Below are 26,117 nucleotides of genomic sequence, written 5' to 3'. Positions count from 1 at the left end.
GATTTTAGGAGATGGTATATTAAAAAAAGCTACAACTTTACGAGAGGCAACAGTGAAACTCAGCTCAGCCACATAGTGCAAGGAATTCTCCTATGCTTTTTATTTAGCTCAATTTAGCACTTCAGCTTGCCTGTCATCCATTTTCACATGGTAGTTTTGCATTTACCTTCTCACACATGACCTTTAATTTCCCCAAACATTCAAGCTTCAACTGCCCAAGAAGGTAACTTATTCCAGTAAACTAAACTAACAGGATAAACTAGCCTAATTAAATTAAACTATAATTCAGTCTGAACCTTTTCCCCCATAATTTGAATTTATGGTTCCTAGTTATCATTTATAACTGAAAATTTTGCCTTAATTCAATTTGCTATTCCCTCTAAAAGCCTTATAGTGCATAACAGGTCCCACTCTAGTGTGCTTAGTTACCAAGTTTTGTAACCCACTTAAAGTCTCTCCTTATATGAGTACCCTTCTGTATATCTCACTAAGGTGGGGTTATTAACTCTGTAACCCCACCTTAGTGGGGTTACAGAGTTAGTAACCCCACCATTTAAAAGGCACATCTAGCTTCAAGAAGGTTGATGTGCCTTTTAAATGGTTACAAGGTTACAGAGTTAGTAACCCCTCATTTAAAAGGCACATCAAGCTTCAAGAAGCTTGATGTGCCTTTTAAATGAGGGCTCTATATTTGGGCACAGCATCCAAGTGTAGTCTTACAATTGACTTACAGTAGGTTATGACTCCTTGTCTCTAAAAAATGTTCAATAAACCATTAAACACCATAGGCCCTCCTTGCCACCTGTCTATACTGCACAGAAAACTTAATGGCTACCAGTATCATAATCCCCAAATCTCTTTCTTCTTCTATTGATTGTAATTCAACCCCAATAACAAAATGGATATGTTATTTAGGGATTGCTATTCCCCAAGTACAAGACCTTGAATTCTGCTGCATTAAAACACTCCCACTTTTCTGACCATCCTTGAAGTCTATCGTAGTCATTCTGAAGGAGTGAAGTTTGTTGCTGAATCATTGACCTTTTTCTACTTGCGATTCCTAAATTTAGATGACAATTACATATGACCACCGAATCTATTTGCCTGGAGAACAATATGAAAAATACATCATCTATAGATTTTGAATAGTGTTAATTATATTAATATATGAAGATAGTACAGCATATTAAAAAAAAAGAAAGAAAAACTTGCTATCTATCACATGCACTGTCCACGAATTTAAACAGGAATGTCATGTCCATTAAAAAGACTAACACGTTTCAGTAATAAGTACAATAACAGCCATCACAAGCAAATTATAACATCAGAAGGTTTACCCTGATTGTTCAACTACAATTTATTTATTGTATCATATCATGTGGCATTGTAAGAACTACAATAGGATCTTGAGGGAGTGTAATCAATTGAGGAATTTTGGAAAGAAATAAGACCGAAACATAGCACTTTTATCATATCATGCGACATTGTAGTTCCTACAATGTCATACAATATCATCAAAGTATTATGTTTGGGTATGATAATACGAAATTTTTAGAAATCTTCAAGTACCGTGTTAATAGACTAGAAAAGAATAGCGAAAGTTTAAAAAGCGGTACTCACCTTGAAATTAATCTGCGATGGTTTACTTAGGTAGCGTGGTTAATGTTTAAGTTGAATTGTTAAATTGAAAAATTAAAAGGGAGGGGAGTAGGTAAAAGTTGACTGAGTTAAATAGGCGCAAGGAAATAGAAGTGTACACATCCAATCCTTGGTTGTCATCGAAATAAAAGAAAAGAAAAGAATAGTTAAAAACTGTAAAAACTGAATAGTTAAAAAAAGAAAAGAATAGATAAAAACTTGGCTTCACAGGATTCACTTACAGTTTTTAACTATTCTTTTCTTTTCTTTTATTTCGATGACAACCAAGGATTGGATGTGTACACTTCTATTTCCTTGCGCCTATTTAACTCAGTCAACTTTTACCTACTCCCCTCCCTTTTAATTTTTCAATTTAACAATTCAACTTAAACATTAACCACGCTACCTAAGTAAACCATCGCAGATTAATTTCAAGGTGAGTACCGCTTTTTAAGCTTTCGCTATTCTTTTCTAGTTTGGGTATGATTTGTTCTTTAACTGGCAAACCTCCCTATCTTAAAAATTATCTTAATTACCTGGACCAGACAATAGACCTTACTGGTTTATCTAATACTGGATGCAAATGCAAAATCTGCAATCTGGCATACTGACAAGACCAGACAATAATGGTTAAAACAGGAAGACTTCATAAGTGCAAAAGACACCAAGGGCAAATTCTAAATAGGAAGCATTCAGGGAAGTAACCATAAAAGCTACTAGACTTTTCATACCAACAAAAAAATACTATTCAAAGATTAGATCTAAATGGATATCATCTGAGACTAGTGGCAGAGAAGAAAAGTGCATGGGATGCATACAAATTATTGGGTGATTCAGAAGCCTATGGTAGATATAAATTTGTCTGTAATCAAGTCACAAAGGAGGTTAGGAATGCTAAGGCAGATTACGAGAAGTCTCTGGAAAAGAATGCAAAGAAAAGCAGCAAAGACTTCTATGCTTATATTAACAGTAGAAGGAAGGGATTGAATCACATCGAGACACTTGATATCAATCGGTTAGCTGTTGATGACCCTGCTCAGGTTGCTGACAAATTGAATAGGTATTTCACATCAACATTTACACATGAGGAATTCTTTAGGGAAGGGGATGCTAGAAATGCAGAGCTAAATAAGTTTCTGATAACTGAAAGAAAAGTGGAAGAGGAATTATTGAAGCTAAATATAAAAAAAGCACCTGGGGTGAATGGGATCTATCCAATTATATTAAGGAGGGAGCAAAGGAGGTAAGCAAGCCTTTAACCATAATTGTGAAAGCATCCTTGGATACAAGGAAGGTCCTTATGGACTGGAAAGTGCAAATTCATTAAGACGAATCAAAATGTGACATGAGTAATTACAGATCTGTTGGCTTAACATCTGTTTCAGGGGAAATAATGGAATCACTGGTTAAAGAAGTAATCTTGGACCATCTGGACATGAATGGAATTATACTGCAGTGACAGCCTAGATTTTTTAAGGGGCTGTCTTCTCCAAACAATCTGATAGTTTACCATGATGCAGTGACCAAGGAACTGTATCTGAAAATAATAATTTAGATAACATACACTTGGATTTCAGTATTTGATACTGTTGCATATAAAAGCCTTCTGTATAAACTAGAGCAATGTGGCATTAAGAGTAAGTTACTGCTATGGATAAAGGGATGGTTATAGAGTGGTTATCAATGGGTCTTCATGGACTAATGTTATCAGTGGAGTCTTGCAGGGTTCAGTGATGGACCCATTATTGTAAGAGTAGTAGTGGCATTTTATGCAAGAAAGCAAGTGTATGAGCTTATGCAACATCAGCCAAACAAAAAAAAAAAAAAAAAAATCACACCATTCCCTCCAAATGCCTGTCCAGTTCCTCCTTAAATTTATTCAACCTATCAACTTCCACAACGACAGATGGAAGTTTGCTCCAGCAATTAACCACCCACTGGCTAAAGGCAAATTTCCGTACATCTATTCTACATCTGTCCTTTCTTAAATTGAATTTATGCCCCCTTAGGTTCGTAATCTGAACAAATATTGTTTTCAATATTTATTAATGATAATGTTGAAGATATATCAGGCTTAAGTGGGATTTACTCAAAGAGGTAACTATCATTAGGGGTAAAGGGAAGGGTTATTGCTTTTGTAAAGGCGACTACGATGGACTGAGACAGTATTTAAATTCTATACAGTGGGACCAACTGATGATGTTACCAACAGCAAATTCAAAATGGGAAGCATTCAAAGAACTTATCTTGGAAGCTACTAGGCTTTACATACCAACTAAGAAATACTGTTCAAGATTTAGGACTAAATGGATGTCAGATGAACTAATGAGACACATGGGAGAGAAGAAAAATGCATGCGATACACATAAATTAACATGTGACACAGAAGCTTATGATAGATATAAGTTGATCTGTAACCAAGTTACAAAGAAGGTTAGGCAGGCGAAGGCAGATTACGAGACATCTTTGGCAAGAGATGCAAAGAGAAACAGCAAAGAGTTCTTTACTTATGTAAACTCTAGAAGGAAGGGGATGAATCAGATTGGTCCACTTGATATCGATGGGTCAACTGTTGATGATCCTGCTCAGGTAGCTAACAAACTGAATGAATATTTTGCATCGACATTCACACATGAGGAGTTATTCAGCGAGGGGAATGCCAGAGGTGTATTCAACTCTGGCAGGTAAGCTAGAGAATTTTGTAATAACTGAGAGTAAAATGGAGGAGAAATTGTTGAAGATAAATACAAGAAAGGCACCTGGGGTGGATGGGATCTATCCAGTTATATTAAAGGAGGCCGCAAAGGAAGTAAGCAAACCCTTAACCATAATTATGAGAGCTTCCTTGGACTCAGGGGAAGTACCCATGGACTGGAGATGTGCAAATGTGACCCCAATTCACAAAGGAGGATCAAAGGGCGACACAAGTAATTATAGACCTGTTAGTTTAACTTATGTTCCCGGAAAATTAATGGAGGCACTGGTTAAAGAAGCACTGCAGGATCATCTAGACAAGACTTCGGTTATAGCTCAGACAGAGCATGGCTTTGTTAAGGGGAAGTCTTGCCTGACCAATTTGATTGGATACTATGATGCAGTCACAAAAGAACTGAACGCAGGGAATAACTTTGATATTATATATTTGGATCTTAGAAACGCTTTTGATACTGTTGCACATGGAAGACTGCTGCACAAATTGGAGCAGTGTGGCATTGGAGGCAAATTGTTGCTATGGATAAAGGGGTGGTTGAGGGGGAGAAGACAGAGAGTGGTAATCAATGGACACTGCTCATCGTGGACTAATGTTATTAGTGGAGTCCCTCAGGGTTCAGTATTGGGTCCATTATTGTTTTCTGTATTTATAAATGATATTGATGATGGTATATCAAGCTTAATGTCCAAATTTGCAGACAATACGGAGGTTGGCAGGGTTGTCAAGGACACTACTGACACTATGCTACTGCAACAGGATCTGGAAAGGTTGAGCAGATGGGCTGAGAGGTGGCAAATGAAGTTTAACATTGACAAATGTAAAGTACTACATATGGGAAACAGCAACCCCCAGAGCAACGTATCAACTCTGTGGTACTACACTGACAGTGGTAGAGAATGAAAGGGGACCTGGGGGTGGTTGTGCAGGCATATATTAAGTTTTCTGAGCAGTGCAGACGGGCTGCAAGAGTAGCTCATGGTGTATTGTCGATGATATATAGGAATTTTTCTAGCAGGGATAAGGAGGTGATTATTCCCTTGTATAAGGCAATGGTCAGGCCACACCTAGAGTACTGTATACAGGTCTGGAGGCCTCAAGACCTCCAAGAAGGATGTAGAGATGCTAGAATGAGTACAGAGAAGGGCAATAAGATCAGTGAATGGAACAAAGGGATGCTCTTACGAAGAAAGGCTTAAGTTTTGCAAATTACCGTGTCTGGGGACTAGGCACCAGTGAGGTGATCTGATAGAGGTGTATAAAGCCTTGAATGGTTTCAGCATGCTCAATGCTGATGGGATTCTTCCTTTTGCTCAGAATAATCACCTGAGAGGGCATAAAATCAAATTGAGAAAAGACAGATGTGGGATAGACGTGAGGAAATTTGCCTTTAGTCAGCGGGTGGTTGGTTGGTTGGTGGAATAGACTTCCATCCCTTGTCGTGGAAGTTGATAGCCTAAATAAGTTTAAGGCTCAGCTGGACAGGTATTTTGAAAGAACAGAGGTGTGAAGTGGAAGTGGTTATTTTTTATTTATTTATTTATTATTTATTTATTTTTATTTTTTTATTTTTTTGGCTGATGCTGCATAAGCTTGCTTTCTTGCATCAAACGCCTCTACTAATGCTAATGCTAAATTTATTCAACCTATCAACTTCCACAATGACAGATGGAAGTTTGTTCCAGCAATTAACCACCCACTGGCTAAAGGCAAATTTCCGCATATCTATTCTACATCTGTCCTTTCTTGATTTGAATTTATGCCCCCTTAAGTTCGTAATCTGAACAAATATTGTTTTCAATATTTATTAATGATAATGTTGAAGATATATCAGGTTTAATGTCAAAGTTTGCAGATGATACAGAAGTTGGCAGGGTGGTTAATGACAGTAATCAGTGTGAGCTACTGCAACAAGATTTAGGAAAATTGAGTCGATGGGTTGAGAAATGGCAGCTGGAGTTTGACAATGACAAATTCATGGTACTGCATATGTGTAATAAGAATCCCAGAGTAACTTATCAGCTGTGTGGTACTACTCTCAGGGTAGCAGAAAATGAAAGACTTGGTGGTAATTGTGCTGTCAAATATGAAATTCTCTGAGCAGTGAAGATGTGCTGCCAGAACAGCTCATGGGGTTTTGTCAATGATATACAGAAACTTTATTAGCAGTGATTATCCCTTTGTACAAAGCCATGGTTAGGTTGCATCTTGAGTACTGTATACAGGTCTGGAGGCCTCACTTTAGGAAGGATGTAGATCTACTGAAAGATGTGCAGAGAAGGGCAACCAGATTAGTGAGGGGAACAAAAGGGTGTTCTTACCTAGAAAGGCTTCAGTTCTGTAAATTGCAGGTTCTGGAGACTAGGCACCTGCGGGTGACCATATTGAGGTGTTTATGGCCTTGAATGGATTGAATACGAATGTGAATGTCATTCATCATCTTGCTGAGACTACATATATGAGAGAGCATAAATTCAAGTTAAGGAAGGATGGTTGCAGAATAGATGTACACAAGTGTGGCTTCAACCAGTGGGTGGTTGATTGTTGAAAGAGGCTTCCATCTGCTGTTGAGGAAGTGGACAGCTTGAATAAATTCTAGAAAGAACTAGACAAATTTTTGCAGAGTAGGGATGGGTGAAATGTGTAGATTTTTTTTTTTTTAGTGATGCTATATATTTATTGCATCATTTGCTGCTACCACTACAACTTGTTATACTAAACCAGCAAAATAACAACCTTAAAACTATGTGCACTGAGAACAAATTGATCTTGCCATCATCTCTCCATTTTCTAAAATCTCCATTCTCATAAAATGCTGGAAAGCATACAAACCTGAACAGTCAGTGGGCAAAATGGCTGTAGGGACATTTTGCTCAGACTGTGCACTGAATGTTAGGGCCCCCCCCCCCCCAAATGCTATTATTCTCACTGAAAACTATTCATTGGGATAAATTTGAATAAATATTCTCACAAGATAAACATGCAATTGCAAAATTGCAGAAACCTGACCCTGATTCACAAACCATACATCACATTATGTGTAAAATTCCTTCTATGAACCTTCAACCTTAACCGTGAAGAAAAAGGAAAATGTACAACAGCAAGTCCCACGGTGAACAAATAAAATACCCAATATTAGAGGACATTGGGTATTTCATTTGGGAGGCTACGGGGATTGAGAGGTAAATCCTAAAAGAATACAAAAGGGCAAGAGAAGGTTGCCCTGGTGAAGAAATTGAACAATTAGAAAGAATTTAATTGGAAAAGAGGCTAAAATATCCTAAAACAATAAAGCTGCAAAAACAAAAACCTGGAGAGGAGTAGTCACTGTGGCAGGGAATGATGAACCATCAGATGTAGTATATAAACTGTCCAATAATAATAATTGGCCTGGAGACTTCCCAAAGAGAACCACAAATTAGCGACAAGAAGTGATAAAGCTATCAAGGAAATTAAAAACATGTGCCCAAGTCAAGAGCTGATTAAGGGAGAGGTGGTCAAAAGGCTACACAAGTTACTCCTCTTAACACCAACAATCCTATACAAAAAATATCTTTCTGAAGGCACCACCCCAAAAATTTGCCACAAAGCACTACTCAAATTTTAGATCCATACAACACACTGTCAAGAACTACCACTTGCAAAACTTGTGTGGACAAAATATTAAACAGAATCAGAGTCAAGGATGAGAAAGAAAATGCAACTGAACTTAAAGTTATTTGTCAGCAGAATCACAATTATGATAATTCCCAAAGAGAACCACAAGTTAGTGACAAGTGGATGGATGAAGCTATCAAGGAAATTTTTAAAAACAATGTGTGCCCAAGTCATATAGGTTGTCAAGTGTTAAGGTACTCTCCTTAACCATGACAACCTATGAAAAAATGTCTTTCTGAAGGCACCAGTCCAAAAATTTGGCACAAAGCACTACTCAAAATTATAGATAAAGGGCATGGCAAATCAGAAAGCAATCCTGGCTCATTTTGACAAATTGCGATTCTACCAGTGCTCAGAAAAACGTTAATAAAACAACATCTTGAAGACTAATAATAATTTGCTTAGGATAGATACTCAGTCTCCTAAACAATTTGCTTCGCACTGAGAACAGGCACTAAAAATCAATGCAAAAATATGAAATAGATATTTTCATTAACTTTTGAGATGCATTTGACAAGCTCTGGTGAGCTGGTCAAATGCATCGCGAAACTCTACAAACAATTCAAGAATATTTCCTGAATTTCAAATAACCGTAAAAAAAAAAGCAGATATCATAGAACTGAAAGAACTACCAGCAAGGGCTGTCCCTCAGAGCTTCGTTTTGAGTCATTTTGTAATCTAATATTCAATGAATGGCTTAATAAAATCTTTGCTAATAAATAACGGCAGAGTTGCATATGAAGATGATTTCATGCTCTTTGGTCCTAAAAATTCTATAACAGAAATACAAAAAAAAATTTAAGTTTTAAAATAATTTGCAAAGGAAAATTTTGCAAATTATTTTAAAACACAAAAATATACAAAATATCAGTTTTGATATTTTTATAAATATCAGTTTGCCCTGACAAAAACAAAACTATGTTAATGAAAGGCAATTTAAACAAGCCCCAGTGATAGAGCATCATGTTCATTCAATATTAAATTTTAAAGCTTTAAAGTACTTAGGTCATAAGTCTAAAATAAATACTTAATAAGATTATATATTACTTTTCACCCCTACTTAGCTAATTTAGTATATAAAGTTAACAAAAGCATGAGGTGTGATAATCAGAATAACATATATTGACTGGGGCAATAGGGTAAAGTGCTATATGCTGCAGAGAAGAATAATGAGATTAGTGATGGTAACAAAAGAGTACTCTTTTGTTACCATCACTAATTGTGTAAATAAGGTCACAGCTGATCTATACCTGTGGGTTTGGATCAGATTAGATTAGATCGTGATTTTAATGGTGCATTAACATTCCAAGACATAGTTAAGCCAGTTTAAAAATAAATATAAAAATAACTTCTGGTACCTTTGAAAAAAGGTTACCTCGTCACAAGTCATATAATGGTAAAAAGCAGTTTATGTATTAAATATATATATTTTATTTCAGCATTTTATATGCATTTATATAAATTAATAAGGTGTAAAAATTTCAAAACAGCAAACCCATTGTCATTGTTGGATAAAATCTGAGTGAGTGTATAAATACCTGGGGGAAACCTACATGCCCACCAATGAGAGGCCTGTCTGGTGGAGATAACTAAAAAAAAATAACAGCAGACTTCTCTAATAGGGAAGTGTTATTTATTCACAGCAAAGCAGGAAGGCAACTTGTTGTAGGATTGCATAATATGAGATTTTATAAGTAGTGAAGTTACTATTTGTCTTAAAAAGGCACAGTGACTTCACTACTAATTTGAAACAAAACAAAAAGATAAAAACCAATAACTTTTAAGTCATAAAAGAGCCTACTTCGCAGAGGGCAGTATTAGGAAAGGCTTCCAGAAGCTACTCCAAAGTTTTCCATTGCCATAATACAATTTTCAACTACGGCTATAGCAAACCTTTTTTGAAATATCTCAGACTGCTAGAGAGAATGCTGACAGAATACATACATAATCTTACAGACAAGTTTCACAATAGCAGTCCATGATTAAAGTCCACCATAGTGAAACAGATTTCAGTTTTCTATTTGCTTGGGAAAACTTTATCAAGGTAAACCACAGACTATAATTTTCATGGTGGCAATGGTGCTTTTGCTGCTCTGGAAAAATATTACACAATCTTTTAGCAATTATAAAATTTACTATCAGGTGTTCTCTACAATATTCGGTGTCAAAAGTCTAAAATTTTTAAAACCCCAGCAAGAAGGGCCAGATTCTTGAAAATACTTTTACTTACTTCTTTTGTAATACTGGAAGGAATACTTGGATCAAGAATGGGACAGGATTTACAGAACTCTAAGTGCCTTAAAATATGGCCATCTAGTTTATAACTCAAAGTGAAATCTAATGGTCTTACAATATCTTGTTTTTGAGCCTAAAATAAAAAAAAAGAGGTAGTATTAAGAAATCTCTCTCTGTGAAATACACTGGTGTTCAAAGAAAGTGCATCACCTAGGAATTTCGCATTTCTAACTCTTTTTCGCGATGGTATGTTACATTAATGACTAGCATCACAAACAGAAATATAAACAAAAGATAATTATTAACAGTTAAGGCAAAGCTAAGTAATATTTGACAGATGCTCTCAAAATATTCCAAAATGAGCATTTGCAACCTTTATACAATAGTTTGGTAAACATAAAAATTATGGGCTGAAATGTTATCAGAAGCCCTCATTTTGCTTCAGTTTATCATTTTAAATGGAAAAAAAAAGTGAAACGTTCACCAGGTGAAAACTAATATTGAGTTGAACCACCTCTGGCCATGATGACAGCAGCACACCATCAAGGCATTGACAAGATAAATTTCTGAAGATAATCAACTGATAGTTCGTGGTTCCAAACACAAATTATGGTTTCCTGAAGTTCACGAAGAGTCTTTGGTTTCTGGCAACTGCAGATTCCACACGATGCCAACAGTTCTCTATAGGATTCAGGTACGGGTTGTTTCCCGGCCAGCTAACAGTTGTAATGGACCGTTCCTCCAACCATTTTTACACCTGTAACAAATGTAAACACATTACCGTCAAACCTCTAATGCAGAAATGAAGCTAAAGTAACTACAGAAGTCCCTATTTACACTTTTCGCCAGATGACAAGGAGCAGAGTTGTCCTGAAAGATGCAGCCACTGGGCAGGTTGAAATGGTCTCTAATGGTTGGCAGCAATTTGCCTTCCAATATTAGCATTAACATTAGCATTAGTAGAGGCATTTGATGCAAGAAAGCAAGCTTATGCAGCATCAGCCAAAAAAAAAAAAAAAAAAAAAACCCACTTCCACTTCACCCCTCTGTTCGTTCAAAATACCTGTCCAGCTGAGCCTTAAACTTATTTAGGCTATCAACCTCCACCACAAGGGATGGAAGTCTGTTCCACCAACCAACCACCCGCTGGCTAAAGGCAAATTTCCGCACGTCTATCCTACATCTGTCTTTCCTCAATTTGAATTTATGCCCTCTCAGGTGATTTTTCTGAGCTAGAGGAAGAATCCCATCAGCATTGAGCATGCTTAAACCATTCAAGGCTTTATACACCTCTATCAGATCACCTCGCTGGTGCCTAGTCTCCAGACACTGTAATTTGCAAAACTTAAGCCTTTCTTCGTAAGAGCACCCCTTTGTTCCATTCACTAATCTTGTTGCCCTTCTCTGTACTCGTTCCAGCAGCTCTACATCCTTCTTGAAATGAGGCCTCCAGACCTGTATACAGTACTCTAGGTGTGGCCTGACCATCGCCTTATACAATGGAATAATCACCTCCTTATCCCTGCTGGAAAAATTCCTGTATATCATTGACAATACTCCATGAGCTACTCTTGCAGCCCGTCTGCACTGCTCAGAGAACTTCATATCTGCCTGCACAACCACCCCCAAGTCCCTTTCATTCTCTACCACTGTCAGTGTAGTACCACAGAGTTGATACGTTGCTCTGGGGTTGCTGTTTCCCATGTGTAGTACTTTACATTTGTCAATGTTAAACTTCATTTGCCACCTCTCAGCCCATCTGCTCAACCTTTCCAGATCCTGTTGCAGCAGCATAGTGTCAGTAGTGTCCTTGACAACCCTGCCAACCTTTGTATCGTCTGCAAACTTGGACATTAAGCCCGATATACCATCATCAATATCATTTATAAATACAGAAAACAATAATGGACCCAACACTGAGCCCTGAGGGACTCCACTAATAACATCAGTCCACGATGAGCAGTGTCCATTGATTACCACTCTCTGTCTTCTCCCCCTCAACCACCCCTTTAAATATAGCCAGGTATCCATTGGCATTTACAGAACCTTTTATAAACTGCAGGTGACCTACTTTGCAATACAAAATGCACCCCCATATCATTTCGCTAGTAGGGAATTTCATTGACACCATACAGTCTGGATGATATTCTTCACCACGTCTACGGTGAATCATTTGTCTCCCATCAGAGCCATGCAGGTTGAATTTCTTCTCATCTGAGAAAACAACTGACTTCCACTGTTCGGGGGTCCAGTTGACATGCTCCTTACACCAAATTAACCGGGCCATTTTCATTTTTTGTGTGAGGAAGGGCTTCTTCTTAGGATGATGGGCTACAAGTCCATTTTTGAAGAGGCAGCTTCTGACTGTTACTGCACTTGCTACCAGTCCTGTATGTTCTTCCCATTCTCTTTTCAGCTCAGACTAAGAAGATTTGTTATTTGTTATTTAGGAGCATTAGCAACTAAGGCCATATTGCTCCGGGGATATGTGGTGGTCATTCCTTGACCTTTCCGCATCCTCCGTATTTGGTGGGCACGGGCTCGAACCCCGGTCTAATCAAGAAGCGTGTGCTATGCACTGCTGCTCCTGCCCACCTGGCTACGGAGGCGCCAGACTAAGAAGAAGAAGCTTTACGGTTTTTAAGGCATAAGTGCTTCAGAATGCGGTCCTGTTTTGGCATAGAGACATGTTTGCATTCGGTTCCTTTTTTCCTATCAGCAGTACCAGTATTCTTGAGTTTGGAAAGAAATCTACTCACTGTCGACTGATCACAAGACACTCTATAAGCAATATGACGGGAAGAACATCCTTCCTCACATAAAGCAACAATAGCACTCTTTCTTCATGGTGCCAACTGCAAGTAACTCACCATTCTGAAGTCAAGCAAGGAATGACTACAACTCGTATATAGCTGAAAGTAACAGCTGATGCAATATTACGTCATCACCTATGCATGTCAATCTTACCTGTTGCAATCTGTAAGAAATATTGCCATATACTTACGTTATTCGGATGACAATTACAATTTGAAGGTGTGATGCACTTTCTTTGAACACCAATGTATATTGTATGTTTAAGAGTTCTCCTTCGAAGCACATATATAATATTCAATGGCTCATCTGCACAAATTAATTTATATCAGATTAATAAAAAAAATTATTTGATTATGTATATCAATTAAAATGTCTTTTCAGATATCACTATAAAACTGTGAAACTGTGAGAAATAATTATTCTAATATTTTGATGACTAAAAATAAACCAAGTTATATTTTGAATTCTTACACATTAACCCATTATGAATGAAAGAAGTAAAATATCTAGAGCCAGGCTTCTCAATTAAATTATGTCAAGTGCCACTAATCTTGACCAATCATCAGTCAGTCCCTCATATTCTTAAAGTTAGGCTCATAGCTTGTGTGTGTGATTTGCAGGAAGTGAGCTCCAGTATCTTGATTTGATGAATGTTAATGAGCTAAAAGCACTTTCACAAATCCAGGTTGACTCAAACATTGTTAGAATTTTTATGCCACTGCTGTGATTACAGGATATTTGTTGTTGGTGTGCAGCTCTATCCAAAATTTTGTGTGCTGAGTATACGTAAATAATTCAATAACCCTTGATTTTGTTGTAAATTCACACATTTCAAATTTAAACTGGACTTCATCTATTTAAAACCATTCTTTTATTTCTGCATCCATTCAGATGTGATTTCTACTGAGGGTTGGCAGCAAATTGTAGCACAATGTTTGACTTCCAGATTTTGGAATCAATGATGAAACTCACTTTTCAATTAACTTAGAAATTCTAATATTATATCAGGTTTAATACATACTTGTTACTTCATCATGAAAATTTTTAAATGTGGGAAAGAAAATAAATTCATTACTTCTTACATCTTGAATGAAAAGCATAAGTTTCTTTTCGAAACATAAGATAAATTCATTGAGTTCAATGATGTTTTTATATTTTCCTTGGAGACAAACTTTTACATTATTAATGCAAGCAAAAATATCAACCAAAAATGCTAGACTGGAAAGATGGTTGGTGTCCCTCAAAATGTCAGCAAAATATTTAGTTTTATCACTGTCTTCAATCTGCTGCAAAAAACTCAAAATTTCATTTCTTAAATCCCATATCCTTTTCTGTATTCTTCCCTTGCTTAACCACTTCACACTGTTGTAAGCAACTAGGTCAGGAAACTTGGCATCAACATCTTTTAAATTGTTTTAGCTGCCTGTTTGACAGTGCTAATTTTGATCAGGGAAACTTAACTAATTTGGCCATTTTAGTCAGGAAAAATGGAAAGTCCCCACTCAATTTTGAACATAGTGTTGCAGTATAATACAGTGAAGGGAATAAGATTGTGTTTTGTTTCTTTAAGCCAGCCAACAAGCCCACTGCTTACTCCAATCATGGCTGGAGCCTCCATCTGTTGTAATGGAAAGCATATATTTAGCTCTGAGTTCTTTGGAAATTAATAATTTTAAATCTTCATTACAGATTATTTCTCCCATTGTCTGGTCATATAGAGCTATTAGTCCCAACAAATCTTAAACAAATACATTACCGTTAAAAAATCTCATAAAAACAAAAACTGCAAGCTGGGCTGTATCTGTGCAATCTGAAGTTTCATGTATGACTAAAGAAAAGTATTTGCATGCAAACAGTTCAGCAAGTAACTGGTCAGCTACATTGTTTGTTAGTTCACAACAGCGTCATGTACCCATATCATTTGATAAAAGAATCTTTTTGAAACTTAACTGTTTCTTCCCTCTCTAATATAGCGTGAGCAACATTTTCTGCATTTTCCATACTCTTCATCTACCAATTGGTGAGCCAGTTCAAACAACCTGGCAAGCCGGAAGTCACCTGTGGGCCGCCATTTGACAAGCCCAGATTAGCATTAGCATTAGTAGAGGCATATGATGCAAGAAAGCAAGCTTATTCAGCATCAGCCAAAAAAAAAAAAAAAAACACACACCACTCCCATTTCACCCCTCCGTTCGTTCGAAATACCTGTCCAGTTGAGCTTTAAATTTGTTTAGGCTATCAACTTCAACAAGTGATGGAAGTCGGTTCCACCAACCAACCACCCGCTGGCCAAAGGCAAATTTCCGCACATCTATCCGACATCCGTCCTTCCTCAATTTGAATTTATGCCCTCTGAGGTGATTAATTTGTTAGTTTGTTAGCTACCTGAGCAGGATCATCAACAGTTGACCCATCGATATCAAGTGGACCAATCTGATTCATCCCCTTCCTTCTAGAGTTTACATAAGTAAAGAACTCTTTGCTCTTTTTCTTTGCATCCCTAGCCAAAGATTTCTCCTAATCTGCCTTAGCCTGCCTAACCTCCTTTGTAACTTGGTTACAGATCAACTTGTATCTATCATAGGCTTCTGTGTCACGTGTTAATTTATATGTATCCCATGCATTTTTCTTTTCTGCCATATGTCTCATTAGTTCATCTGACATCCATTTAGGCCTAAACCTTGAACAATATTTCTTAGTTGGTATGTAATTATCTAAATGCCAGATGATTCTATTATCATCTGGCATTTAGATAATTACATACAGATATGTATGTAATTATCTAAATGCCAGAGATAATTACATACAGACATTTAGATAATTGCATTTAGATAATTAACTTTGACCCTCACTTTTGATTATGATTTCTAATCAAAGTTTTGGACTCTGGATGCCTGACCAAGACTTGTGATTCTGATATAGATTGACCTCTTCTGGATGATACTTACTCTATCTGATTTGATTTGTAAGATATTTAGTATATAATTTTATATAACTATACAATATTTTTGATTATATGCTTTCAATGTTATCATTGGGGAGGGTTTTAGTAATGTTTTCCTCTCTCTCTCTCTCTCTCTCTCTCTCTCTCTCTCTCTCTCTCTCTCTCTTTGCTGGTGCCATTGGTTTGCACCATCAATGTCACACGATTTGCTGGTGCCACTGATGGTGCAAACAAATGGCACCAGCAATGCACATACTGTCTAGTAAAAGCAAATGCTGCACCACTATTGATTCTTTCGTCTACTGTGTTTGATCTTGCTAGCATGAGCCTTGCACTGGTGCAGGATCTTTTTCAAAATTTTATTATTATTTTTTGATTTGTTAAAAATTTTTTTAAAAAATATTTTCAATTCCTTAAAAATTCCTTATTTTTATTATTTTTTAAATTTTATTTTTTGACATCATTGGGTTTAAAGTATAGGAACCATTTTCAGGATGTGATCAAGCAATCATCTGTTGGATAGAGAGAAGGGGAATACACTTAAAATATGTAATACTTTTAAAGCAAAAATTGTAGATGCCATGAACATCCCATTAAGAAAATATTGCAGGAGGATGCCGAAATGGACTACCACCAAGCTGGCCAGTCAAATACAGCAAAAAAAAATAGCATGGAATATTTACAGAGCAATAAAAAGTACTGAAGCCTACAACAGGTACAAGTTGACCTGTAATAGTACCACAAGTAAGGTTAAGGAAGCCAAGGCTGCGTATGAGATAGCATTGGCTAAGAGAGCAAAGAATGGGAACAAGGAATATGGGAAAGTCTTATAACCTAGCTGATGTTGCAGATCAATTGAATAGGTACTTTGCATCAGCCTTCACTGACAAAAGATAATTCATGCTGACAAGAGGCTGTGCAAGTGAAGTTGAACCATATGAAGTTAGTGATTTTGAAATTACAGATGATTGTTTATGACAAAAAAGTTTTGAGCATAAAGGCAAGTAAGGCTCTCAGTGTTGATGGCATATACTCAGTAGTTTTGATGGAGACCGCCAGGGAATGTATTGAACCATTAAGGTTAATTATGAGGGCATCTTTGGACTCAGGGGAGATTGTTTTGGATTAGAAGTGCTACCGTATTGCCAATAAATAAAGGTGGTTGTAAGAGCAAAGTCAGTAACTACAGACCAGTTAGTCTTGACTTCAGTGGTAAGAAAAAATATCTTAGAGGCAGTGATTAAGAGTGCAATCCAGGAACATTTAGATAGATATGGCATTCTGGAGGACAGACAGTATGGCTCTGTTAAAGGAAAATCGTGTTTAACAAACTTAGTAGGCTATTTTGATGGTTATTCATGAGCTGGATTTAAGGAACAATTTCTACATAATTTATTTGGATTTTAGCAGAGCAATTGACTCTGTCCCTCATGAGAGGTTACTGTATAAGCTTAAACAAGTTGGGATTACTCTAAGATGGATTGCTGGGTGGCTGCAGGGCAGAAGGCAGAGGATTGGGATTACTGGATAATCTTCAGATTGGTGTAATGTAAGAAGCAGGGTCCCTCAAGGATTGGTTCTTGGACCACTGTTGCTTCTCATTTTCATAAATGACATCGACGAAGCGGTTTTGAAGGAGTGATGTCAAAATTTGCAGATTGGTAGGGTCAATGATCATACCAAGTAGCACTCCTTCGAGATGACTTGAACAGAGTTCAAAGATGGTCAGAGAAATGGCAGCTATGTTTTAATGCTGCTAAATGAAAGATCTTACACTTGTAGAAGAAAGGTAAGGTAAAGTGCAGCCATTATCAACCCACTGCAAGATGGAAACCTCCTCAACAATTCATGATGATGGAAAAGGATCATAATCTGCCACGCTCATCCAGTGCAGGTAGGCAGATCAACTGTTTTTAGCAACCAGGGGCTTGAATCCAGGTCTACTCAAAGAGCGTGCTACTGCACTCCCACTCCTGACCACGGTGGCCTTCCGTACTCGTGGAACAGCAACCCCCAAGTAAATTATACACTTGGCGGGGTTGCAATAAAAATATTAGAGGAGGAAAGAACTTCATGTCTTCCCGTATTGTTACTGGGAGTTACAATACGGGAAGACATGAAGTTTTTCTGAACAGTGTAAACAGGCAGGTAGGAAAGACCATGGTGTTCTATCAATGATTTATCGAATGTTATCCTGTAGAGAGGGTGGTAATGATCCCACTGTATGAGGTAATTGCAAAACCACATTTTTGAATACTGTGTTCAAGTATGGAGACCTCATCTGAAAAAAAAAGACATTGAGCTTCTTGAAAGGGGTACAAATATGGACAACTCAAATGGTGAGATCAGCAAAAGGGCAACCATATGGGGAAAGATTCCGATTATATGGGCTACAGAGCTTGGCAACCAGGCACCTCAGAGGTGACCTGATTGAGGCTTATAAGGCTCTGAGAGGGATCAGTAAAATGAAGATGGAATTTTCACTGCTATAAAGAATTCCAGAACTAGGGGCCATAAACTCAAATAACAGGGATTGAGGTTTAGATTAGATTGTAGGAAGTATTCTTTTAACCAGCAAGTCACTGATTGCTAGAACAAGTTGCTCTTGCAGGGTAGTTGAAGCACAGTTTAAATAAATTCAAAGGTCAACTGGATAATTACCCACGTGAGGAGGGGGAAGCATATACAGTCGAACCTCTCTTTAACGAACTTCCAAATTTTTCTGTGTAGCGAACTTTTTTGATTTCCCCCTGGTCATTACATTGAAAATAGTTTCCTTATAACAAACTAATTTCGAGAGACCTGGGTACGCATTGTTCGCACCTCTGGCCTTCAGGCAATAAAGCTGATGCTGTAGAAAGCAAGAATAGAGCTAAATGGATTAAGAATTAATCCCTTTAGCTTTTAAGAGCTAAAACATTCTACAATTTAGTGGTGCCTGTAAAACCCTGCAGGAGGAAACTGGCCAACCACTGCACAGGATAAAAAAAAAGGAAGGTTTTGGGAGAGGCCTTTGTCCAGCAATGTCTAAAAAGAAGTCACACGTACTGTACCGAGAAGTCGCGCTGGTCAACTGCCATCTGTGTCCACAACCATTGGCAAAGATTAAGGCATATTCTCGGTGCGGACATTGGCTCTGGTCAACCTGTTTTCTACTGTAAGCATCCTATTAGAGAATTAGGAGAGAGTGATTTTCCTTTATCCCAAAAATTCATCTGTTGTTTCAAAGGTATGAGTCATCCACACTTTCACTAAATTTCACTTGTCTGTTTACATGGTAGGTACAAGTGGTCCCTAACTCAGTTTTGTTTTAGCTGCTTTGCAACTAACCTTACAGTGTCTAAGAGGAAATGCTCGTGTGTAGTTGAAAAAGTGGAAGTACTTAATAGTATAGATATAAAAAAAAATTGCTTTGAAATTTGGTATTCTTGCTAGTGTGTTAACCATTGTGATACTGTTTAGATTTTCAAACTGTTTGAGAAAACGGCACCCAGTCGAAAGCATGCAAAACTATGCCTCTGTGAAGATGTAGATGAAGCAGTTTAAGTGGATAAAGTTGATTCAAGACCAAAATGTGCCAATATCAGAGCCAGTAATAAAAGAAAAAACTATGGAGTACGCATCTTTTCTGGGGTATAAACATTCCAAGCCAGTTCTGGTTGACCAGACAAATTTAAAGAGTGCCATGGCTTACTCGAAAAAGTTATTTCTAATGAAAGTGGAGTTGCAATCAAGAAGACTATACCCATTGGAAAGAAAAAGTTTTGAAAAAAATTATGGAGGATTACTAGCCCAAAGACATATTCAACGTTCATGAAATGTCTATTTTTTAAATGTTTGCTGAACAAGACACTGACTTTTAAATGTTTAGGTGGTAAAAATAGTAAGGAGAATTACAGTCTTGGTAATGTAAAACTGATGCCTTTGGTAATGGGAAAAAGTAAACCACCACAATGTTTCAAAGGAGTAAAGTCATTAGTTGAACTACAACAAAATATCTTGGGATGACAAGTGAAATTTCCGAGCAGTGGATTTTAAATTTCGATAAAAAGATGACGAAAGAAAACAGAAAAATCGGGTTGATTGTCAACAACTGCCCTACCCACCTTCACTCAGTAATTCCAAAACTTACAAGTGTGAAGCTTGTTTTCTTCCCTCTGAATACCTCATCTAAACTGCAACCAATGGGCCAAGGATTTGAAAATGCACTACCAAAGGTGCATACCGAAAAAAATTATACTGAGAATAGAAACCAACCAACCTATAAAATCTGTTATAGATCTAACCTATAGATTCTATTATAGATTTGAAGATGTGCATATCAGAGTTGGTGAAAGTGTGGAGTCAAGATGTGATGGAAACGATTAAGAAATGTTTTGCAAAAATGCTAATTAACAGTGATGAACTACTACAAGACATTGAGCGATCTTGGAAGAGTTCCAAGCAAGGTTTGATCAGTGGAGAAATTGTTCTTGACGAATTTTTAGGAGTTGATAAAGATGTCATAGTAACTGGATATCTGAGTGACTCCAACATTTTGTAGCGTATTTAAAGAACCAGTGACAATATCAATGAGTTAGATGAAAATGAGGGCAATATTAACCTTCCAAACAAGAAATGTTGGCAGCATTTGAAATTTTGTGTCGAGGCCTTCAGTGGGAATAAATGTAACAGAAAATATATTTGAGTGTTTAAACAAATGTGAACGGCGTACAGTAGAATCCAGTGTACAACAAAATATAACCGAATACAGTCAAACTTGGTTATAACAAGCATCAAGGGACTGACAAAATTTCCTTGTTATAACCATTACTCACTATATCAGTGATGAGTGAAATCTACCTATTTTTTTTAAATTCTCAATAACTTGATAAAAAGATAGATACAAAAAACAAAAGAAATATTAGAGAGAAAATATATTAGTACTGTATATTAGTACTGTTAAAACAGTACTAATAAATATAATAAATATATTAGTACTGTTTTGAAATATTACATGATTTGTATTAATATATGCTTGTATTGTTTTTAAATTGATCCAGCCAACCGTTGTTACATACAAAATTGTTTAGCAAATTTTTCCTCTTAATCCTTCATGATCGAATCTTCTGTTGAAAATCCAGCACGTCTTTGTGTAGTGAACCATTGAAGCAATGCTTCATTGACGTTTGTAACCTTGCACTTTCTAAATTTTTTTTTGGTTATGTTCTTTTTCGGTGCCAATATGCAAACATGTTTATTCTTCCACAATGTCGATACTGTTGAAGAGGACAAATAAAACTTGCTACACACTTCAACATTTTTTGCACCACGTACTAACTCACGAATCGTGAGACACTTTCTTTTGTTAGTAGACATGTTTCTGAAGGAAGGGTTTGTTTCTGATTTTACTTTAAAATGACAGTAAAGTGATCTGCACACAAAGTCCTTAGAAGTCCCGAAATAAATTTATGGGTTCATTGAACACAAGAAAATCTGTAAATAGGGTAACGCACTAGTGTACAGCCCCCATCCCCGAAAGTACAAGGTCATAAACCAGCCACTAATCCAATGCGGCTGGTCGTAAAAGCTAAGCCTCTCTTTTCATTTTTGTCTATTCCAAGAATTGGATTTTTTTGACTACCTGAGCAATTAAAAATGTTTGCATAGTTACCAATATTTGTATGGTATATCCGTGAAGTTCACTCGTTATAACAGTGAGCGATTGCATGGGAATACATGTAAATTAAAATCATTATGGCTTTTTGCTTGTTACAGCCATAATCACGTTTTATTTCCGTGCTCGTTATAACCAAGTTCGACTGCATTTCATGGTATAATTTTACTTTACTGTCATTTTACTTGCCTTTCAGACTCCACTTAAAGGTGTACTAATACATTGTGCCCATTATGTAAGTAGTCATTTCTTAATATGTATGTATTAATAAATTGTTTTAAAATGTTAGAAAATTTATTAATTTCCACTTATTTCTGATTTATTTCCCATCTTTTACTATATTTCTGAAATTACAGTACTTTTCATTGTTGAAAAGCTCATACCCAGGGGCTCACATCTGGTGAGTATGGGCTTGGCAAACCCAGGGGTCCTGAGCCGGACATCATCACTCCTCTCTTTCTTGGTGATTCCCTTCTATTTCTGACACACATATATCTCTCAGCAATGCGAGAAATTCCCTTTTGGCTGGTGCAGCACAAACCTCAGGCCCCCCTGCATCACATGGCTAATAATAATAATAATATTTCTTTAGAACAAAATTTCTGTTTAATGAATTTTTTCAAGGGAACAATTGATTTCATTATATAGAGGTCCAACTGTAATTTGTATTTTAATGACTTCTTGGTTTTTTTTATTTTGCCAGTGCTGCAAAAAGCCTGTGGCTTCCTTGTACTATATAGCGAATACCATTACCATTTTTATTATTTTTTTTATTTTATTTGTTCATTTTTTGAATTGTTTGGACATTCAGTATGTGGCACTCGAGGTTTATGTTCAGTTGTGGCCCGCACCCGTATGGTGTAGACGAGACACTTTCTTGGTGCTTCACTGATAGCAAAATGGGTAGAAACAACTTACACAACACAGGCACAGCACCAACATAGCACTACATGCATTTCTGCAGTTTCTGTGTCATCATCCTGAATGTATGGTCAACTGCCATGGTGCAAGGCAGAGTTAAACTAGCATTCGGAAGCTACCCTACATAAGATACTATTATAAAATATCAGCATAAATATACCATAGATAGCTCAAAAGAAAAACTACAATCGTAGTGTAAATGCATCGATTTAATTGTATCTCATATTGAGACTACCTTCGCGAGTTACCATGTATTGCACTACCTCAAATAAGTAACGCTACTCTAACAGAGAAGACTATTGTTACTTATTCTCAGTGGGCACCACCACCACCCAGACAGCACCGTTTCAAGGCTTGTTGGCCTATCATCGGTGGGTGGGCAGGTGCCCTGGTGTTGCAATCATGCCAACCCAGTTGTGAAGTTAATTCCACAATATGAGAGATGCTTTTACACTAAGATTGTAGTTTCTTTTGAGCTATGGTGTATTTACACCGACATTTTATAGTACTGTTTCCCCTTGATTTTGCAGACCTCAATTTCCCAGATTTTGGATTTTCCAGACAAAATTCTGGATAATCGAAATTCCACTATACAACGCCTGCCGTGCACAGCTGCAGTATTTTGTTTTGTCTGGCCGTGAGCATGAGGACAGTGCACTTTGTATCAACATTTCTCCATTGTTAGTATTATTTCAAATTATTTTTGTGACCAGCAATGTCTTCAAGTGTTAAAAGAAAGAACGTACACTTGAGTGTCGGTCAAAGGCTTGAGCTGATTAAAAAGCTTGAGAGTGGTGCCTCAGTGGCCAGTGCTTATGAGCAGTATGGAGTTAAAAAGCAAACTGTTTCTAATATTCGCAAGGCCAAAGGAAAGTTCCAAAGCTTTGTATTAAAGTATAATATTGAAGGTATGGGTTCTGTGAGTGACAGAAAGCACATGAAAGTAAGTAAAGATAAAAGATCTAGAAGAAGTTGTTTACAAATGGTATGTGCAGGAGTAATCGTTACCAGTGTTACCTTATGCACTACAGCTGAGAAACTGGCTAAACATATACTGGCATAAACAATTTCAAAGCTAGTGATGGGTGTGGCTGTGGTGCTTTAGAAATTACCATGGTATGTGTAACAGGAAAGAGCATGGTGAAGCTGGGTCTGCTACAACACATTCAGTTGAGCCTTTCAGACTCCATCTCAATGAATTGATAAAGAAGGAAGGCCTGCTTTTATCCTAGGTGTATAATGGAGACGAGACTGGGTTATTCTTGCGGCCCTACCAAAAAATACTAAAGCCTTCAGAAATGAAAACAAAACCCTGGAAAGAAAATGAGCAAGGAGTGATTTTCAGCTTTCTACTGTGCAAGTGCTGATGACCTCAATCGCTTGAAGCTGACTGTCGTGGGCAAATCAGCACACACGCATTTTTGAAATATTACATGATGCAGTTGCCTGTTATCTACTACCATTCAAAGAATGGCATGGTTCAATGCCAGCATATTTTCTGACTGGTTTTTCAAGCATTTTATCCCCAAAGTTTGTCGATATCAGCAAGATGTCTTAAAGGTGGCTCCCAATGATTTAAAGGCTCTTCTTTTATTAGATAAAGCTCCTGCTCACCCAACTGCTGAGAAATTAGTCAGTAGTGATGGCAAGATCTGTACATGTTTCTCCCTTGTAATACAACCTCTCTGATACAACACATGGATCAAGGAGTCACAGTTTCATGCAAGAGGCTCTACCAGCCTCTTGCATGACTGAATGAATGAAGTTTTGAATGACTGAATGGAGTTTTGGTCATCATTGAGGAGGAAGACACAAGAGGCCAGTGTACTCTGCAAAACAAAAAATTATAACATCAAGTCAGCAATTTACAACTTTGCTGACTCGGAATGATGTAAAAACCACACACTGGTTCATAGCTGGAAAAAGTTGCTTTTTGACAGTGACTCTGACATGATTTTTAAGGGTTTGAGCCTGCCGACTTCCACCAACTGGTGTGCCATGCAGGAGAGAGAGAGATGGTACAGTGGATGACGTAACTGACTGACTAGAGCAGTGGTTCCCAATCTTTTGTCACTCAAATCACACTTTAAGTTAACAGACAAATATTAACGGTACCAAAATAGTGATTGTGGTGGGGGGGCATCGTCGGAGGAGTGTGTATGCAGGGGACACTGTCGAGGCCACGTTATGTCAAAGATATGGGTATATTCTAACCATGTGTACACCATATCCAAAAATTTCATTACGTCATACAGCATGTCCCACCCTCTTTTTCTTACTATTGAATACACCATGAATTGTCAAACTAATAGAGTAAGCGCATCTGCGAAAAGATCTAAACCTCCCAAACACTTCCTAGTTCATTTCACAAATATACGTGGTCTCAATTCTAATCTCAACGACGTCCATTTCCACTTGCAGTCTGCCAAACCCATGTACTTTTTCTGACAGAATCTCCGTTATCGGTTTATTCAACTACTGCTCATCTCAGTTGCCCAAATTATTTGTTGTATGATTCCTTTCGCCTCAAAGGTGGTACTTGTGCATATGTCGGTTCCGATATTCCCTGTCAGAGACTTCATAATTTGGAATCTCCTCTTTTCAATCTTCTCTGGCTTAAAATCTCTCTACCTCATTGTGTCAAATTCATCTGTTCTCCCTACCATTCTCCCAACTACATTAATCACTTGGAGTTCTTTGACTTCCTCTCTTTGCAACTTGACTTTTTCCAGTCCAACTTTCCTAACAGTGTGGTAATACTTCTTGGTGATTTTAATGTTCACAACTCCAGCTGGCTCCCGTTTTCTAGTCACATCGACCCAGCTGGTTGAGATGCTGAGGCTTTTGCAATTACTAATGCCCTTACACAGATTGTTCATTTACCTACAAGAATACCGGACAATCCTAATCATACAGCCAATATGCTTGATCTTTTTCTCACAAACAACCCTTCTAAGTACACGGTCGAAGTGAGAGGTCCTTTAGGCACTTCAGATCACAACTTGGTGACTGTCTCTTCTCCAATGGAACCTTTATCTCACGGCTATTCCCAACCTCGTGTTGTTTGGCATTACAATAATGCAAAATGGTATGACCTGCAAGACTTCTTTTCTTCTTTTCCTTGGTTGGATTACTGTTTTAAAACTTCTGATGCTAACGTTTGCTCAGATCATGTCAGTGAAATTATTCTTGCAGGAATGGAATCCTTCATCCCACACTCCACTTTAAAATCTCGTCCTTTATCTAAACCTTGGTTTTTCAATAAATGTGCTAAGGCTGTTCAAGAGAAGAACATTGCATATCGTAATTGGCTTGTTTCTAATTCTCCAGTTTCATTTTCAGCCTACACCAAAGCTCGTAACAATTGTAAAGCAGTTATTAATCAGTCCAAACTAGAGTTTCAACAGGCTAAGAGTAGAAAACTTGCTTCTTGCCCTAATGGTAGCCGAGCATTGTAGTCTCTTGCCAAAGCTATTGGCCGCAACTTTTGCCCATCTCTGCTTCCACCTCTGTCAAAACCAGATGGTTCTGTTGTCACTTCA

General features: G+C 37.3%; 1 protein-coding gene across 1 annotated transcript in view; it reads right to left on the bottom strand.

The window, feature by feature from the left end:
* Positions 1 to 26,117, bottom strand: part of LOC150091194 (integrin alpha-9-like) — a 504,992-nt gene that overhangs the window by 247,990 nt on the left and 230,885 nt on the right. Inside the window, exon 9 of the mRNA XM_090389511.1 lies at positions 10,236 to 10,373. Coding sequence (XP_090245637.1) covers positions 10,236 to 10,373 — 138 coding nt within the window. The remainder of the gene's footprint in view (positions 1 to 10,235; positions 10,374 to 26,117) is intronic.

Source organism: Mastigoproctus giganteus, chromosome 1 (genome assembly GCF_048544385.1).
Source record: "Mastigoproctus giganteus isolate SK-2022 chromosome 1, ASM4854438v1, whole genome shotgun sequence".
Lineage (NCBI taxonomy): Eukaryota > Metazoa > Arthropoda > Arachnida > Uropygi > Thelyphonidae > Mastigoproctus > Mastigoproctus giganteus.
Note: the sequence above shows the minus strand (reverse complement) of the source record. Positions and strands in the feature narration are given on the sequence as shown.